Here is an 18,451-nt window from a genome sequence, read left to right on the forward strand (position 1 = left end):
ATCAAGTTCAATTTTAAAAATTACCATTCAAGGACATTCAAGCAGTGATGTATACAGATTTTAAATTGGATCAGATATACTGAGCTGAGCTTTCTGAAGACAAAATGTCAGATCGGTGAATCCTTATTGTCAACAAACTACCAGTTTAACTAGATTATCAAAAGTTGAAACACTTTATTAGGGAGGTAAAACTGACAGTGAGGACACTCAAAATGTTGCCTGTGAATACATTTTACATTTTGAACTTGAAGTCAGTCTGGAAACTGATCAATGTTTCTAACAAACAGCTGGGTAATCATTTTACTATTAACCCGTGTTTCCCTTCCAAATAAAATGTGGCTGATCTGGGCCCAGTTCAAACGTGGCATGTATCGGGCTTGTCTTGAGTTGATGCCATTAAAAGCAGCGGGGTGATCCGTGGTCAATGGTGCGGCTGTAAAACGGTGGATAAACACATTTTATTTCCTATAAATTCTTCACGATAAAAGTTCCCCATTATATTGTTTTTCCAAGGATTTTATTATAGAGCATTTCTTCAGCTGTAACTTTTACACGGCTGAATGTGAAGTAAAATAAAGCAGGTATCCGAAAGTACAAACATGGATGCGGGAGAGAAATTAAATTTCATACCAGTGATTCTGTTAGAAGCTATAAAAGTACTGAGAGTTGAATAAAGAGCCTCTAAAACAAACCCGTAAAGGGTTGTGGCTTGGGAAATGGGCCAGGTGCATTTTGGCCCGACTCCGGAGATGTCTTTCCTTACAACTCTGTGCATTTAACCAGGTAATGGAAACGTGAATCAGTGCAGCGAGGTTTGACCGGCTGCAGTGGCAAAAGTGCCAATGGAAAAATTAAACCATCGAAAATGTTTTGCTCATGAAACAGCTAACTTTAATCTGCAGATCAGTTTTAATCCAGCAGTCAAGACCTGAAAACTCCAGATTTGTGCAAAAATCATCAACAATCAAATCAACCTAACTCAGTTATCGTGGTACAAAGAACAGGATACTGTTTATCTCTTTTTTTAAAGCTTTCTATGCCTTTGTTTTTTTAGTATAGCTGAAGATTGACAGGAATTTGGGGTCAGAGAGAGGGGATGACATGTAGCTGCAGCGAGGACTCATTTTCTGTATGTTTACGTAAAGCTTGTCCAACTTCCCGCGTTTCTTGCCCGACTTGTTTTTAGGTATTACTTACAGAGTACAACGTTGTTATTATTACCAACTGGACTGATGTGCAAAACTACAAAAAAATAAAACTGGACTCGCCCTTTAAATAAATCAAATCTTCCTGAATTAAGTATTTAACATTTCAAAACCAGTGGGAACCCTCAAAAGTAGCTTGGTGGATCAGAGTGAGGGGGCTCAAAGATGTAAGATTGGCAGTGACTACAAGAAGCCAGGGTGGGAGTGGGGGGTGGGTGGTTGGGTGGGTGGGGGTGTTAGGTCCTTGCCAGTGGCGACCGTATAGCTTCTGGTTGCCATGGATAAACTTACTGGCAGGTGAGCTTTGAGGTGAGGGCAGAAGTGGGGGCATCTCCTCTGTGGCGCTGCTCTGACTCAGCGCCGAACTGTCCGCTAGAACACACACACAAAACGCAGCCAGACACACGATAAATACATACACGCACCACAGGCAGACAGTCAAGAGCGTGAGAGACCGTGTCGTATCTCCACACACCTGCCAGTCACTACAGTCAAATACACACACTTCACTAGATGGGAGACAGAGAAAGAAAGAGTGGATAAGAACAGGAAAAGGGGGCTAAAACACTTGAGTACCGTTCCTACCTTTCATTTCCTCCTCGTCGTTGGTGGCGTTGCTCTCTGTTGATCCCTGAAGTGAAAAGAGACAAACAGAAAGATAATGTAATCACCGCAGCCAGCTTTAAGGTGCGTCAGGCCTGAGAGCGAGCAGCTGGGGGGGGGGGGGCACACAAAAGCACACAACTCACCTTGACTCCATCAGGAGGGTTGTGCACCACTGTGCTCTGAGATTCCTGCGACGTAGAACAGAACCGTTCAGAACGACACATCAGAATCCTGTAACAGTGCCTCTCAACTGGGTCTAAACTGGGCCCCATACGCCTATCCATTCATACGCCATATTTTAGCGATTCATTGTTTGGGCTATGAACAGACAGAAAATAGTCAGAAATGCTCATCAGAATTTCCTGATGCCATAAGTGACATATCTAAATTGCTTCTTTACTCTGACCAACTGTCCAAAACCCAAAGACACCTCCTCAGTCACCTCCTCTCTGTAATTCAGACTCAACCACAATCTTTGTTCTTTTATATATTTCACTTCTGTAAATTCAAATTTGAGTCTTTTCTCATATATGTCTGTTGAATATTTGTTGTTTGTATATCTGGAGTTTGGTAACTTATAATTCCCCCCCGGGATTATTCAAGTATTTCTGATTCTGATATTTAAGTTTACGATCATAAAAGAAAAAGAAAACCAGCAAACAATGACATTTTTCCCTGCATCTTTGCTTAAATAAAAGACTACAACAAATGTATTATCAAAAGTGTTGCAGATTAATTTAATGTTAGTGGGCTTAATGACTTTCACTGGAATCATACTGTGATATTATCATTCTGGGCTTTTTTTACAACATTATAAGAGAAAAATTAATGAAATTATTGAGAATAAAGTTATAACAGCTAAGAAAACTGTTTCTTTAACAGCAGTTTCTGTTTTACACATATAAAAAGTGTTATCCAGGGCTACTACTCAGGATTTAACTGCTATTTTGTCACAATTTAATCAATTCATTATTTGGTTGAGTCCGAGGCGACCACTTCAAATGTTTCGTTTTATCCAACCAACAGACTTTCAGTTTAAAATGAAACAAAAACAGAAGAAAGGCAGAAAATCCTCACGTAACAGAGGCTGAAACCACAGAGGCATTTTCCTTCCATTCGTTGCTCAAGTTAAACAGTTGCATATAACGCATAAAAGTGGAACACAGATTCTTGCAGTGAACATCAATAATTCATTAGTGAGTTTGAATCTATTTGCCATAACATACAAAATCTGTTATTAAATATTCTATTTAATATTTTGATATTTATTTCATTTCATTATCGCCCTGGCCGACCCATGGTCTACTTTGGGGTCTTGCACCACCAGTTGAGAAGCACAACCTTATCAGACCAGACAGTGTGTTATGTAACCCATACCGACACAGGACGTAAGATGCAATGCATGCTAGTAAAGAGTCTTAAAATACATCATGCTAGTACTGGATGAGTGCACGGTGATACAAGTTTGGAAGTATGGTAAGGATGTCAATGGGGATGTTAATAGTGGCAAGATGAGCAGGTTAGAGTGAGAAGGATGGTTGGATGTTAGGATAGATGGTTGCAAGGCGGTGTTGACTGTAGTGAGAAAGCTAAGGGTTAGCTGGTTAAGCAAGGGAGAAAAGCGAATAACACAGAGGCCATTACAGGAGAAGACTCCAAGAGACTTCAGCTAAACCAGGACTCTACAGATCCCTGTGCTGCCACTTTAGAGGCATATCATCAAATTAACTCCATGCTCCTTAAAACATCTAAAAAAAAAAATAAAAAAAAAAGGTGCACATGTGCAGCCTGATATTCAAAGCCCAAAGTAATGATGAGCATTTTTAATAATTTCCAAAAAGTTTGATAGATTCATAATTCAGTAACACATGTGCACCTTGGGGGGTGAAATGGCCAGGGGATGGGTACTGCTGGGACAGGGGATGTTACGGCGCAACACCTCCTGGATGGTAGATCAAGGATGACAAGCAGTGTCTATGACGATGGGGGGTGAGGCACAACGGGATACTATGCAACTACTGGAGGGGGGAGGGGAGGGCAGGGGGTTAAGAGGCGGGAACGGCCTACTGTACCATCTGGGCGTTGGTTGCCATGTTGGTGTCTTTCAGGGCATTGATGGCGCTCACTATACTGTTCTTACTGTTGTTGGTAGAAGGCTGGGACGAGAACGCAAACACCCAATGTGAACACATACGTTACACGCACGCACACATACACACACACAGATGCATTAGAATTATACGCCTTTTAGGGAATGGGGCTAATGTTGGTCAAGGCTCCCAAGCTGTTGAGAGCTAACACGGTAAATGAGAGGTTGAGTGCCACAGAATGGCCTCTAGATCATCCTTTTAACTGCCTCACTAACTCTCTATGCCTCCGCCACTTAACTGCACAGAGAGACCCCTGGGGCAGAGGAGAAAGAGAGGGGGCAGGAGGCAGGAGGAGAGGGAAGGGAGATGCTTAATAGCAGCGGAGAATGACAGAGACTGCTCGGAAAAGGAGCAAACCTCTGACTGAGACTAAAAGGTGAAGGAATAAAACGGACACAAAAATAAAAGGGACTGATAATTATACACACGAATGTGACTGAGAGTGAGGGGGGAAAGAACAGTTTCTCAAACTTGTGGATGGGATGGCATGAATTCTGCGATCTAAAAACAGGCCACAGAAGGTTAGGAACCCCTGAGGTGCAGCATAATTCCCTACAGCTATGAAACGGGAAATCTGAGCCAAAAATCAAACACCGAATTTTTTACTGTTTATTTCTGTATGCAGATATGTTTCCGATACCATTATTGTACCGCCCTTTGTAAAAACTGAACAAATACATACAATGAATGAATGCCACTGAACTTCTAATTTTTCAGTTAGTCATAGCTGAAAAAGAACATGAATAAATATGTTAAGGGATAAATAAAAATGTATTAATCCTTTAAAAACTATTAAATCGCAGCAACAATTTCATAATAAGACATTTAAATACTACAGTAAGTATAAAACAGTAGCGCAATAGCAACTGAAATTGGTACCCCTCAAAGTAAAGCCTTGTGTACTATACACATTGCCATTTTACAAATGTTCCCAATTTGCAGACACTTGGCTAACATTAGCTAACTTTATACTGTTAGCTAACATTATACTGCTAGCTAAAAGACCAAAAAATAAATAAATTCTTCTTTGCTAATCTAAAAACAGCAGTTTCCAGTGGCACTACACTTTTCTGTTTTCCAGCACTGAAAGAGAATTGATCTCCCAGGAAAACGGCTGCTTTATCTGGGTGAGACTACTTAGGTTTCTTTTTTCTGGGTTAAATCAAACTATATCTGATTGGTGCATAGATGTGTGTACTCGCTGATACCAGACCGAACATTTTAGGCAGTATCTGAGGTATTTCCGACACTGGTATTGGTAACAGACGAACTCCTTACTGTATGAAAATAATATTCCTCGACATAATGGAGGATAAAGTGAGCCTCAGGGAATCATTGAGAGGTAAAAGAACAGAAGCCAAAAAAGGGGGTCAGCTAATAGAGAAGAGACAGGACACTGTAGAACATAAGAGCAGAGAGTTGAGGAGACAACCTTACCTTAGCAGAATCTGACTTCTTGTTAAGTAAACTTTTGCATGCTGAAAAAAAGAAGGATAGAAAGGGAGAAAACACGTTTTACTGTTGACGACAGCATCCATGCCAACTCATACAGCTCTTTTCCAGCTTCATAGAAGACTGCAACTTGAGCAAAAACCTGAATCTATGATTTGTCATATCTATGAATCCTGAATACCTGAGCTTTTAAGGCAAAGTAAGTCTAGATGTTGCCAAAGAATAACATGCATTTAATGGATTTCTTGAACATTTTTTTCCCTTGGCTGTACAAGTTGCTACACTCTGCAAAACCCATTTGCATCATAATCCATTCATTGCCATCTGGGGAAAAAAAAGAGAAACCTGAGAGCAAAGTAAACTTCCTAAATCCATTTCCTGTCTGTAAGACCCCAGCAGATCTCAAAAAGAGAATGATGGCCAGGCTCAAACTGCCGCCAGGACTGACGGCGATGAGCCAAGTTAATGTAAATCATTGATTTCCTTTAAGGGCCCCGGTCACTTTTCCTCTCGGTCTAAAGCTCTCAACTGTCTGTAGCTTCCTTTTCTCCAATTCTCAACAGATACACACAGGTTCCAAAAATCTTATCTTGTGTTTCTTACCTTCCAATAAGAAATGGGAGAGGGAAAGAGGGGGAGAGAGGGGAGGGTTAAAAAGAGAAGGCTTAGTATTTCAACACAAGAGAGTGGAGATAAGGAGCACATCATTTACAGCAGCAAACAATATCATTTGACAACTCATGCTCCTTGGCTGCTGCGTTGATATGCAGCTTCTATCTTGGCCTGGCCATGCAGCATCCAAAGGATTAAAAATAAATATATAAAATGTTTCATCCCTTAATCAGTTAAAGGAGAGCGGATTGTTTAGAGCAGAAAAATCTGGTCTTAATTCGTCTAAATCTACAGCCAAAAACACCACCAGGGTGCTAATAGTAACAGCATGGGACCACCACGTTCACATACTCTCTAAATGCGTCCTTCCCTCCTGCTCTTTAAGAGAACGATCACCAATTTCAAATGGCATGATGGGCAAAGTCAAGATGACCCACTGTGGGAGGGCTGCAGTACTCAAGCAGCATACCAGCTCAATGATGAGCAGGGAAGGACGGATAAGAGAGCATCTGAAGTTGTTATCTCCCAAGAACATATTACAGGATATAACCACACAGGACACCCACATGCGAAAGGCTGCAAGGCGAAAAACACCTTTCTAGAAACATACAGAAATGCTTCAAAAACACACACACTTCTGTTACATTTTACTATATGGGCATTAAAACTGCCAAGCCTCGCTTCAGCCAAAATCTAAACAGATGAGCGAAGAAGCAGTTACAGTACAGCATATTAAAGAAAAAAGCCAGGATTTTTCAGCGATGAGTGACATCATCAGACGACCAAAAGCAAAAAAAAGCAAAACAGGATAATAATAATAATAATAATAATAATAGGAGAGCTGAGGAGTCCAATCTGGAGTGATGATTTCACACGAGATCCACAAAAACTTACAAAACCGGCAACTTGGTCCAGTCTCAGTGAGGAAGCCCGCATTCAGAGGGCTCTACTTGACAATCAAACCACCGCAAACACCCCAAATCTCACCGCACCATTCACACATACCAGAGGTAACTCCACTGAGGTCATACCCCCCTTTGACCATTTTACCTTTTCCTACCTACACACAGATTCTAGTTATCTATGAAAAGATGTATGTACACTGTAGAGCAAAGAAGATTCTCTCATCTGAAAGGGGACAGAAAATCCAGTCTGCTCCACACTGTCTGTCTCTAAAGTACTCAATCCATGGAGCCACCATCGGAATCGCCGACCTTCACCACCCACCCCCACCCGGCAGGATGAGAGCCGGCCTGATTTTAGTACTTTCAAAATGAAGGAATCCATCTATTAAGTCGTTGAAAATGTCATCAACTAAGGTGGCGGCAGGTTTGCTGCCACATTGGCTTGTTGAATTCCATTAAGGAGGCGCAGAGACTTTTTTGAAAGTACTAAAACAGACCTCAGGAGGGGGAGATGAGACATGGGATGCCTTTAAACTCGAGGGATTCATCAGGAAGGCTGCACAACAGTGATGGTTTCAACAGTTTGCTCCAGTAGCAGCAGCAGAGGCAGCACTCCCATCCTCTCGCTTCTCCCCCAGCTCCTCAACATCCGCCTTTCCCCTTCCCACCCCACCAGACCCAGGTTCGACGATGGCAGCACGCCAACCCAGCTCTTGCCGGCCCCCTGCAGTGTCAGTTCCATGCCCCAGAAATACATGCCTCTCCTCATCCCCTGTCCCAGTCCGCCCTGTGCTCATCCTCACAGCCCCGGCCAGAGGAGAGCACAGGGGCGTATGGGTCAGCTGGAAGTCAGGATGGAGCTTGCAAGAAGTGGCAACATAACTAATTTGGGAGATGAAATGGGTGTTATGAGGTCGAGGCTGAATGGTGGTGAGGTGTTAATGTTAAAAAGCACTTTGGAGTGCAGGTTGAACTGAATAAATTACCATTAAGTAAAGCTGATGTGCATGACTGTGTGCATACAATGTGATATCTTTGCATTACAGCAGAGACAACACACATCTATTGTATATAAGACCCTAATGAACTGAATTTGTATGAATATGCACGCATATGTGTGTGTAAATGTTGATGAAGAAGCTACTATAGGCTGCATGTAGGAGTTTCGGGGTGGTAATGGGGTCCAACCCTATACTATGAACCAAAGATGTAACGTGTGTGTGTGGAGAGGAAGTGGATGGGCGTGTCTCTGGGACGTACCTTCCTGAGCCAGTGAGGCCGTGGAGGAGGCGGCAGCAGCAGAGTTGGTATGCTGCCGGCCCACTATTGGACAGAAATGCTACAGTTGGGAGGGGCTATACAAATTAGGCAGGCCTATCTCACACTGTTCAATCATGGGCCTAGAAAGCTACAGGGTGTGCTGGCTGCAGACCAGACTCATCACAAGGTTTGATGGGAAGGGGCTAAAGCAAAGACACGCACCCCTGTGGTTTCCTAGGCCCAGGACTGAAATCATTAGCCATCGACTGGCCAATTAGTTAAGAGGCTGAGAACAAACCTTCAACGAAAACAAGTCGCTCTCAGGCGATTGAGATAAAAACAGAGTCTTAGCAGTCACCTTGCCCCCAACATAAAAGAAATCTCATAAAAGTCTAGACTTCCCTCTCTCAAACATGCAAACGCTCCATGGGCAGCAGAAAGGAGGGACACACACACACCCACACACCCACACAAAGACACACACACACAGGGAGAGATACATTAGCATGAACATAACTAGCACCTAACATATCATCTGGTACATGAAAGAATATCACATCACATATTAAGCTACTAACATATATCAAGATGAAATAATAATAATTCATAATAATCATTATCAAAACATTGTTTCTAACATGACTGGAAGGAACTTCACTTCAGTTTTAATGTAAGCAAGTAAACTCCTGTGCACACACAAACACATATTGTTATTTTGAGGATGAGTGGGTGAGTGTGTGTGTGTGGTGAGGGGGGTTAAAAGAGGTGCAGAGGACTCTATTCACTCTCCTTCCGCCTCTCCCTCCGCATGTGCTACGTGGGAGGCTGAGGGCGAAGGGCACACCCACCTGAGAAGTTTCTGGACACCAGCATGGTGGTGAGAATGGCTCCCTGGAGGAGGAGGGGGAGGAGGAGGAGAGAAGTGAGGGAGGTATAATGAGTATAAGGAATTTTGTTTTATTGAACAGGATGTCTTCACTGCTACATATTCATTTCTAATGGGACGGTAATATTTTTTAATCTTTCGGCTTTTTTAACAGCGTTGCCTTCATCACAGTGCAGCTCTTCTCAACAGATAGATGCGGTCGAGGCCGAGTCTTCCTTTGTCCTGTCACACGGTATCCAATTATGATTATTTTATGCATTGTATTATTGGTGAGATGCACCGTTAACTGCATGTCTTCACATCTCCAAGTCCCATTACATTCTACTATGCAAATTAATTTAAATGATGTGACAAAAAAGAACAGCTGCTACTTGATCTATTAGTTTGCATGTGTGGCTGCGAATGCAAACTACAGCAGCAACTAGAGCTGGGTATCGTTTGAATGTTTCAATACCGCTGACAATACAGCACCTGAAGTTTCTGTACCCATTTCATTGATACCATAATTTGAGAATTACCAATCTATGTCCTACAAAGATCTTCTTTCATTTCATTAAAGAAGCCGAGGTCATATAAGAAATGTATATGAATAAAATGGTAAAATAGGTGCAAATTATATTTAAATTGACAGTTTTTGATACTGCATCAATTTCTGTCTGCAAATCTTTTTTTGTGGATAACAATCAAAGAGAAAATAAGATTGTGAGATGAGTACCTTGAGTTTTCGGCGAGCGTTGAACTTGCGGAGACACTCGACAGTTTCCTGTCTGTGCATCATGGATGCCACCGTAGAGCGGTGCTGCAGCAGGACAAAAAAAACAAAGAATTAAGCATCAAACTCTCAGTGTTGGATAGAATTATCGTTTTTTGACGGTTACTACAGTAATTCTGGAGGTAACGTTGTGAGAGTATGTCATTCATGTGTAATTCCAATAATTCTCTTAGGTGGATTAGGTGAATACTTACGCAGACCCAAGGGTGTTTGAGGGCCTGTTCGGCAGTGATTCTCTTGGCTGGGTTAATAGTCAACATCTGGTTTATCAGGTTTTTTGCCTCTGGAGTCACTGTGTCCCACTCTGGGGATGGGAACTGGGGAAAAATGGGGAAAGGACGTGCGACAATTGGAAAAGAAGGAAGGAAAGCAAATATGAAATAATACATGTTTCCTGAAGGACTGGTTACAATATCTGGGCACTAAGTCTTGAGTTTATTTGTAAAAAATTAGGCTGATATGAGAGCAAAACTTGCTTCTGTTCATGTTCTTTGAACATTTCCTTTTTTTTATTAAAAGCAAGTTCCCTACAAATCCGCTGACTGAGATTTCCCCAGTCTCTCTGGAAACTGCAAAGCGACTTGATTATCCCCAGACTAAAAGAGGAGGATAGCCCTTCTCTGATTCTCTGTCTCCCTCTCTCTCTCTCTGAAACACACACAGACACACACACCCCTCTGCAATGCGTCAGGGAGGCCCTGATAGGATCAATAGCTTTGGACCAGCTCTCAATTGGACACTGTTAAACATTCAAAAACTGCTTAGCAATCCCCTGCAGTGCACCCTTCACGAGTATACTCCTAGCACACTTACATCGTATGCCCCAGCTTTGATCTGTTGATAGAGTTTGTGTTGATCTTCATCCCAGAATGGAGGATATCCCACTAACAAGATATAGAGAATAACACCTGACAGAATACAAAGGGAGAAAAGAAGATTGAGAAAGAGATCATGTCATACTACTTACATAATACAAATTAGGAAAGGCAAGTTTATCTATATGGAACAACTGCATGCAGAGGAAGTTACATTACACAACAATATAGTGGAGTAAATAGAATAAAATGTCTTTCTTATTGACAGACACTCGATCTAAGGCTGAATTATTCTTTTCTCTGCTACAGGATGGCAAAGTTATCCTGCCTCAATTTTATTATCAACCATTTACATATCTAAAAAGAAATGGCCTTTGGTTAGGCTCTCAAATTGGTTAATTTGTCATAACACAAACATGTCCAGAGACTGCTAGTTTACCACTGCAAAACAACAAGCTGACTGCAACAGGTTTATGGCCCAAAAATGAGGCTCAAGACTCACCGCAAGCCCATATGTCCACAGGCTTGCCGTAGGGGTCCTTCCTCAGGACTTCAGGGGAGAGATAGCCAGGGGTGCCCGCAAACCCTGCCCGCCAGACAAACCAGAAGACACAATTAACTGATGGCTTTTATTCAAATTCTGATGAAGGCTATTTTTGTGCTGCTATGTGAATGGTTCAGACGATAGTGACCTCTTGGACTCCAATGCAAGACTAGATTATGACAGTGTAGAGTCACAAGCAAATGCCCGTTAATCATCTGGGCCTTGCTGGAGAGTCAGCCAAATGCTGGCAGCTCGGCTTTTAGCCAAAGCACAATGGCCCAAACATGAACTGGATTGTCCGGGCGCCTCTTAAGCAATGCTTGCAAATATTTTTTGGCTTCCAGTGGGCGAGTGGATGTGTAGCTATACAGATCTATTGTATTAAAGAGGGTTGCTCAGCAGTGGTTCTTATGCTGAAACAAAGCAACTATTGAGTGCTAAACATCCAGATAGAATGACCAATCAGTTAATGGTCCAGCACATTTGATGTGTGTGTGTGTGTGTGTGTCACTGTTTATGTTTTCTTACCAAACCAAGCCTGCTGGTCTCCTTGCACTTCAATAGCAAGGCCAAAGTCTGCCAGCTTCACTGCAGCTCCTTTCATCTTACTGGCCAACAACAGGTTCTCAGGCTGAGACACACACACACAAACAAACAGACACACGCACACACACACACATGGTGAAACAGAATGTATGACAAGAGATCAAGACAGTGAGAGACAGATAGTGACAGGCACTCTTCAGTAAAGCTCGTTCTTAGAAATATTTATATTTGATGTATTCGTCACATCTCGTGTGGGGGTGGGGTAAAGGTGTGAGAAAGCGATGGAGAGACGGAGGATGTAGAGAGAGGACGAGTGGTTGTGAATCTCCACAACGCCTTATATGGGCATGGGTTCGTAGCCATGGAAACCACTTGGGGAGTCATTTAGGCAGCGCTGCAGACTGCATGCTAAATGGAAAGTGTACTTAGCGAGAGGCAGCGTGTGTGGCAGCGTTCTAAATAGCCGTTGTTTGGGCAGTAGGACATAAATGACCGCAGTAAAAGCCCACTCAGGATAAAAGGCCAACAAATCAGACAGGCAGCGCTCGAGGTAATAGCGTTATTCTCTGACACAGAGCATGCACACGCACACATACAAAAGCCGCCCACGCATGTCTAAGACATCCTTTGAGATTGTTTTTTTTCCGCACCTTGCAGTGCTTGAAAAGATACAAATCAGTACATATTATTAATGTCCTTCCTACCGCGATTATTACCACCACGTTAAACTGGGATAAGGAGGCAACTAGAAGTAGCAGAGAAGCTCTCTTCCTCTACTCTTTGCATCTGAGCCTATCAGCAATTTGGCACAAGTCAAGCCCCTCCCCCGCTGCTCCATGGGTGGGTGTGATGTCGAATGGGTTGTCCTAGCAACTCCCGAGGTTCATCCATGCCTTCACCTCCTCTCTCATAATAGACCCCCTTCACAACAGTACAAAGTGTGTGTTTGTGTGCGTTCATGTACTGTTTGAGTCCTTGTCTTTTTCCTTGCCATAGGTGAGAGACAAACCCCTCCACGTGATCATGACTCACCATCTCTGTGTGCTCAGCATGAACACACACACACACACACACACACGCACGCACGCACACACGACATACAGAGTTCTGGTCACGGACAGACAAGCTGACTGATCTGAGAGAACAGATAGAGGGTAAAAACAGTGGCAGGGAGAGGGACGCAGGGGAAAAATAAAAGAGATAGAAGCAGAAATGCAGAGAGAGAGAGCGAGAGAGAGAGAGAAAGAGATGGAGAGATGGAGAGATGGAGCAACCGAGAGCCATCTGTGTGTTGCCATGGCCACGAGCAGAGGTGTGTGTGAGTGTGTGGTTGTCATGGCAACGGGCAGCCACTCACCTTGAGGTCTCTGTGCACAATATCATGCTGGTGGATATGATTGACACTCTCCAAGATCTGACTAATGCAATGGCTACGGAGAGAGAAAAGGGGGACAAAGAGAGAAAGACGTATCAGTCGCTGCCCTTCATTACAAAAAAAAACGTCACATATTCTCCAACATGATGAGTTTTGGTCTGGTTATAACAGCGATGCGTTTCATTCTTGTTCACTCTACAATTAATAATGTGGAACTAGTACATTTTAAAAGGGCTGCTGAATGGGATAAAGGACTGAAATATGAACTTGAGTCAGCTTGTATAGATACATATTAGTGTGAAAAAAATAAACCTTTATAATTTAGGATGTAGAGCTTAAAGAAATTCAGTTGATTGACAGACAATTGGCTATTTTATAGTTATTCATATAAGCCATTTTGTTATGTCACAGCTACTTTTATGAGAGGTTTTGCTAATTTCTCTGTTTTATATAATTGGAAATTATATCTTTGGGTTTTTAAATGATGATCCAACAAAAAAGCATTACCATGACGTTACTGTGGGCTGTGGATATTTTATAGACCATATGATTAAAAAAATAAACCAGTAGATTAATCGATAATTCTTTTTACATGCCTAAAAGTAGGGATTGGTAATATGGTAAACATTTTCGATACATTTATAGTTTTTAAAGTCTACATAATATAACCACATGGTAAAAAACATGTTTCTATAATCCTGTGTGAATTAAAATACTTAAATAAATAAATGAAAATAAATAAAGTAGTGCAGATTATTTTCTCATTTCATTAAGAACTTTAGGATCTGAGCCTAACGTGTCGTCCAGACGGCAGTTCAGTGCTGTTTTTTCAACACTGCAATAAAAACGATACAGAAAATAGTAAAAAAATAAACAATATATATGATTGTGGTATCGCCCAGTTCCACCTTAAATCATGTGAAAAAACGCTTTTTATTAAATTACAAGACTGTGGAGGTGAACTTAAATGACATATACAGTCACTATTATTTTTCAAACACGATCAATACTAAAAAACATGTGTGGCAGGCCTTACACCACACTCAATAAATCTCTATCCCAGTAGCAATTTTAATAATGGAGGCATCAATTCAGCTGCTACTAATAACATTACTTCTCAATTCTGGCCGGTGAGCATGTTTTCACACTAGCCTGGTGAGTGCGTTGGCTCTTGATGTGTCTTGTAAGGTGGTCAGGTTCTTGCAAGCCAGAACCTGACCACCTTATTACTGTCAGGCTCCACGATGCCACTATTTGAGGCTCATGTTCATGTCACATCTCTGCAAAGGTTAATAGGTCAAAGGTTGGGAAGTGCAAGAGAGGGGCTTAACCCACGTGGGTCGGTTTGTGTGCGTGTGTCTTTCAAAGTCCCCCATGTGAGCATGAACAGACAAAGACCCCTAATCCAATTGTACAAAAGACTACATAAGCTGCGCAGCCACAGTGAAAAACAGTGGAAACAGGGAAAGGAAGTAGTGAGGAAGGAGATACATCTTAAATGTCACAATGTGAACAGAATGTCAGGCAAAAAAAGTGTAAAAAAATGTGCAGTACAATTCCACAGAAGCCAAGGTAAGGTCTTCACACTGCTTATTATGTCCATTCAACAGCCCAAAGCCTAAGGATATTCAATTTACAAAAATAAAACAGGAGAAAAGCAGAACATCTTTACATTTGAGAAGGAAGAACTAGCTTTTTTTGGTATTTATTTATTTATTTTGCATTTTTGCCCAATAAATGACTTGAAGAATTAATCGATTTTAGATTGTTTTTACTTCAATGTAGAGGCAGGATGTGGCGAAACAGAGACAAGTATATTGATGCACAATTCAAGCAAACCAATTGCATCCATGTGTGAATTAAGTTCAGAGCAGCTCCACGTGATGCGCTTACCTGGCATCAGCCTCACTGTAGTACTCCCTGGCTACAATGTCTTCAAAAAGCTCTCCTCCTGTCACACTGGGACAAGAAAAAGGAGCAGAATAAATTCAGAAGGAGACAGGGAGGTAAGAGAGAGATGTCTGTTAGCATACACAAACGAACTGCAGACACGCATGGATAAAATGTCACGGTGTGTGTGTTCAGAATATACTCACAGGTCAAAGACTAGGTAATGAAACCCTTCCTCTGAAATGCTGTCATGGAGTCTCACTGCAAGAGAGAGGGTAGGCAGTGAGTGAGACTGATATAAAGACACGAGTGAGGTAAAATAAAATCAACTGTAAAACCTCCCCATAAATCGAGGCTACATTAAAGTATTTGAAGAGAGAGAAAATGAACCAAAGACAGAGCTGGGGAAATGAATGTCAACTACGTGACGTAATGCGTTTTTCCTCACCGCAGTGAAGTGATGGCGCATTCAGTGGTTCAGCAATTAACTGCTTTTTAATTAAACCCCACACACTAAGAATATTGACACTGAACGTTAATGTCTGCGCTGCATTTTGTTTGAGATCAAATAACTGGTCGTTTTAAAATGCATCTTTATATTGAGCACTCTTTATATGGCAAATTCATATCAACTTGTGATCTGGCAAACACGAGTGATCTAAGAAAAGTGTTTCAAACCTTTCACAAGTTTTGTGTTTAATGTTCTGCAAATTGTAGTAACAGCTTGTGACATGCACACCTTCATCACAGTCTGCTTTTTATAGCAGTTTCTATTTCAAACGCACCTGCATACTGAAAAAGTGCAGTCCAACACTTAATGTTAGGGTATGTATTTAGTTAGCATTTTTGGCTTTATTTGATCGCAAGAGATGGAGAGAAAGAGATATAAATCCAGGAGTAAAGGAGGTAAATAAATGGAGAATGGCTGCAGTGCTTAACTGTTAAACCTCCCCATAAACTGCGGCTATGAGACAATGCAAACATTTTTGAAGAGAGAAACCAAAGGCAGAGCTGGAGAAATTAATGTCAGCTTTCAAGAAGAGTGGAAGATAGAGAAGGGCATCACACGCAACAATGGTTTATGGCAAAAATAGAATCAGGGCTTGTGGTTACATGTGCTTTAATCATTAGGCTCCTCAGAGGCCCCTATACCGGGGTATTTTGCCCTCACCAATCAGTAGTTACTGACGTATCTCATGTTGACATAGTGCTGGGCCACAATTCAATGTCATAATTGATCGGCTTTCAATGGATCTGATGTGGTGAAAAAAAATCATATCAAGATTTCACAATTATGTTGTAGAAACTGACAATAAAAAGCATATTAACAAAACAACAGCCAAACAAGAATATATCTATAATATCTATATTCTATATCTATAATATATATATAAAAATAAATCTAAAATTCCTCAGGGAAAATCAATTAAAAACTGCAGTTTTGGTGTGTTTTGGTGTGTGTGTGTGTGTGTGTGTGTGTGTGTGTGTGTGTGTGTGTGTGTGTGTGTGTGTGTGTGTGTGTGTGTGTGTGTGTGTGTGTGTGTGTGTGTGTGTGTGTGTGTGTGTGTGTGTGTGTGTGTGTGTGTGTGTGTGTGTGTGTGTGTGTGTGTGTGTGTGTGTGTGTGTGTGCGTGCATATATATGAAATGACCTGTATCGGGATAGAAGATTTTGGCCACATCGCTCAGCCCTATGTTGTCGTTGTAATAGTTCTTTTGTACGCCCCATTGTAGAGCACTACATAGGTATGTTTCTGTCGCAATGCTGCAGGAATATGACTTTCTTTAATTACATATAAAAAAAAAAAAACTCTGATTGGCTCGTCAGGAAATAGCAGTCAAAAAGCACATCTCAAAACTTTGGTGTAGAACTGAAAAAATTGATTACAGATGTGGGCAATGACTCAGAAGTCTGGGACCAGGGTAGGAAATGTTATGTTTAGAAAAGAAAGACAATTAAATAAAAACATAAGTGCTTGTTACCAGTTATGTTTCCTGATTACTGATAGAGATAAGTGAGTGTTTGGTCGGGAATTGATTACAGTAATGAGCTCATGTTACCACTATACTGCGGTTATGTGGTAACCATCCCATCCAGCCCTACTGTCAATATACACGGACAGCAGCAGAATGACAAAGCAGGATGGATGCAGCAGGCGCCAGGCGTTAGAGGATGGGCCTGAGATGCAGCTTAGGTTTGGTTTCGAGGAGCCACAGTTATCGTTATGTAAAATGAATATTAGTTGTATAATAAGATGAAGTAGGATGGCCCTGCAGCAAGAAACAAGAGCGACTGCTCTTTCCTCCTCCTCCCATCTTCTCGCGCTCCCTCCATCTGTCTCCAACTCCTCCTGCTTTCGTCTCTCCATCTGTCTCTTTTTATGTGCCCTCTTTTGTCCAAAGTTTGAATGCAGACGATGCCAAAATATGCCAAAAAGAGGAGAAAGGACAAGAGAGAGAGAGGGAAAATCTATACAGAGAGAGGAAGAGAACAGGACAAGTAGACGAGGGGCGATTGAGGGCCTGGAGGGGGCCGACAGAAAACTAGGACACAAAGAAAAGAGAAATAAGGAGTGCAGAGGGAAAGGTGTCATTGATTCTGTCATATTCCCCCTTTCTGCCCTTTAACATCCATCTCTTTTAGACATCTCAATTAGAGCAGCACAATGCATTTCATTTTCTAATTATCACTGCAGTACAAATTTCCACAATTAAAACACTGTTACGGGCTGTGCTGGTCAAGGGTAATAAAACCAGAAAGTCAAAAGCAGACACAAACATGCCTGACCCAGAAAACGTCTCATCCCAGCGGGCAGAGCAGAGATCTGCTGTCAGCAAGAGGAAGATAACCTTCTGTCACTTCACTCTGACTGGGTTTACTCATTCTGTGCTTAAAGGCATTACTGGTGATGTCATCTACGTATCTTTTTGTTTCTGTTGTCATGACAACTGCTCAGCTGATTTCAACGAGACTCACAAAATTAAAACCACGGGGAGTAGTCCTTAGCCGTTCGCATTTTGATACCAATTCAAAGCAGCGATGTTGAAATACATCACAGACATCGCTTTATGCTTTAATACACACTCAATTTCTTTGTGGTGTCTAAAGAGATGTTCTAGTATGTTTACGTGCAGAGTAATACACCAATTATTAATAAGGCTTGTGCTGATTGGTGATCGTATTGACTACTGACCATAAGCGCTGTACGATTATGACCAAAATGATAATTACCATTATTTTGATTAATAGTAAGATCACGTTTATTCATTGATTTTAGGGACAAAATATTGATGGTATTTTCTTATTTTAATGAACAGAGCACTGCTTTTCCTTCCATGTAATGCTACATCCCTGCTAATGAACAAATCGTTGCATCAAAATAAGACTAATCCTCTTCCAGAAGCAAAATATAAATAAAAATATGTACCAAAACT

The 18,451-nt window shown here is 41.6% G+C and overlaps 1 protein-coding gene across 6 annotated transcripts in view; it reads right to left on the reverse strand.

Annotated features, from left to right (window-relative positions):
- LOC310960905 (calcium/calmodulin-dependent protein kinase type II subunit gamma-like) overlaps nucleotides 1-18,451 on the reverse strand; it is a 41,933-nt gene that overhangs the window by 8,812 nt on the left and 14,670 nt on the right. For 2 of the 6 annotated variants that reach the window (XM_083932754.1, XM_083932752.1), the window contains exons 4-18: nucleotides 15,225-15,279; nucleotides 15,022-15,087; nucleotides 13,111-13,183; nucleotides 11,736-11,838; nucleotides 11,166-11,249; nucleotides 10,662-10,756; nucleotides 10,043-10,165; nucleotides 9,792-9,875; nucleotides 9,039-9,081; nucleotides 8,191-8,253; nucleotides 5,399-5,439; nucleotides 3,884-3,967; nucleotides 1,955-1,999; nucleotides 1,791-1,836; nucleotides 1,497-1,577 (exon numbers count right to left, since the gene is read on the reverse strand). In XM_083932754.1, coding sequence (XP_083788880.1) covers nucleotides 1,497-1,577; nucleotides 1,791-1,836; nucleotides 1,955-1,999; nucleotides 3,884-3,967; nucleotides 5,399-5,439; nucleotides 8,191-8,253; nucleotides 9,039-9,081; nucleotides 9,792-9,875; nucleotides 10,043-10,165; nucleotides 10,662-10,756; nucleotides 11,166-11,249; nucleotides 11,736-11,838; nucleotides 13,111-13,183; nucleotides 15,022-15,087; nucleotides 15,225-15,279 — 1,086 coding nt within the window. The remainder of the gene's footprint in view (nucleotides 1-1,496; nucleotides 1,578-1,790; nucleotides 1,837-1,954; nucleotides 2,000-3,883; nucleotides 3,968-5,398; nucleotides 5,440-8,190; nucleotides 8,254-9,038; nucleotides 9,082-9,791; nucleotides 9,876-10,042; nucleotides 10,166-10,661; nucleotides 10,757-11,165; nucleotides 11,250-11,735; nucleotides 11,839-13,110; nucleotides 13,184-15,021; nucleotides 15,088-15,224; nucleotides 15,280-18,451) is intronic. The other 4 variants (XM_083932757.1, XM_083932753.1, XM_083932755.1 and 1 more) reach the window with 3 other exon arrangements.

The sequence above is a fragment of the Echiichthys vipera genome (assembly GCF_963691815.1).
Source record: "Echiichthys vipera genome assembly, chromosome: 18".
NCBI lineage: Eukaryota > Metazoa > Chordata > Actinopteri > Perciformes > Trachinidae > Echiichthys > Echiichthys vipera.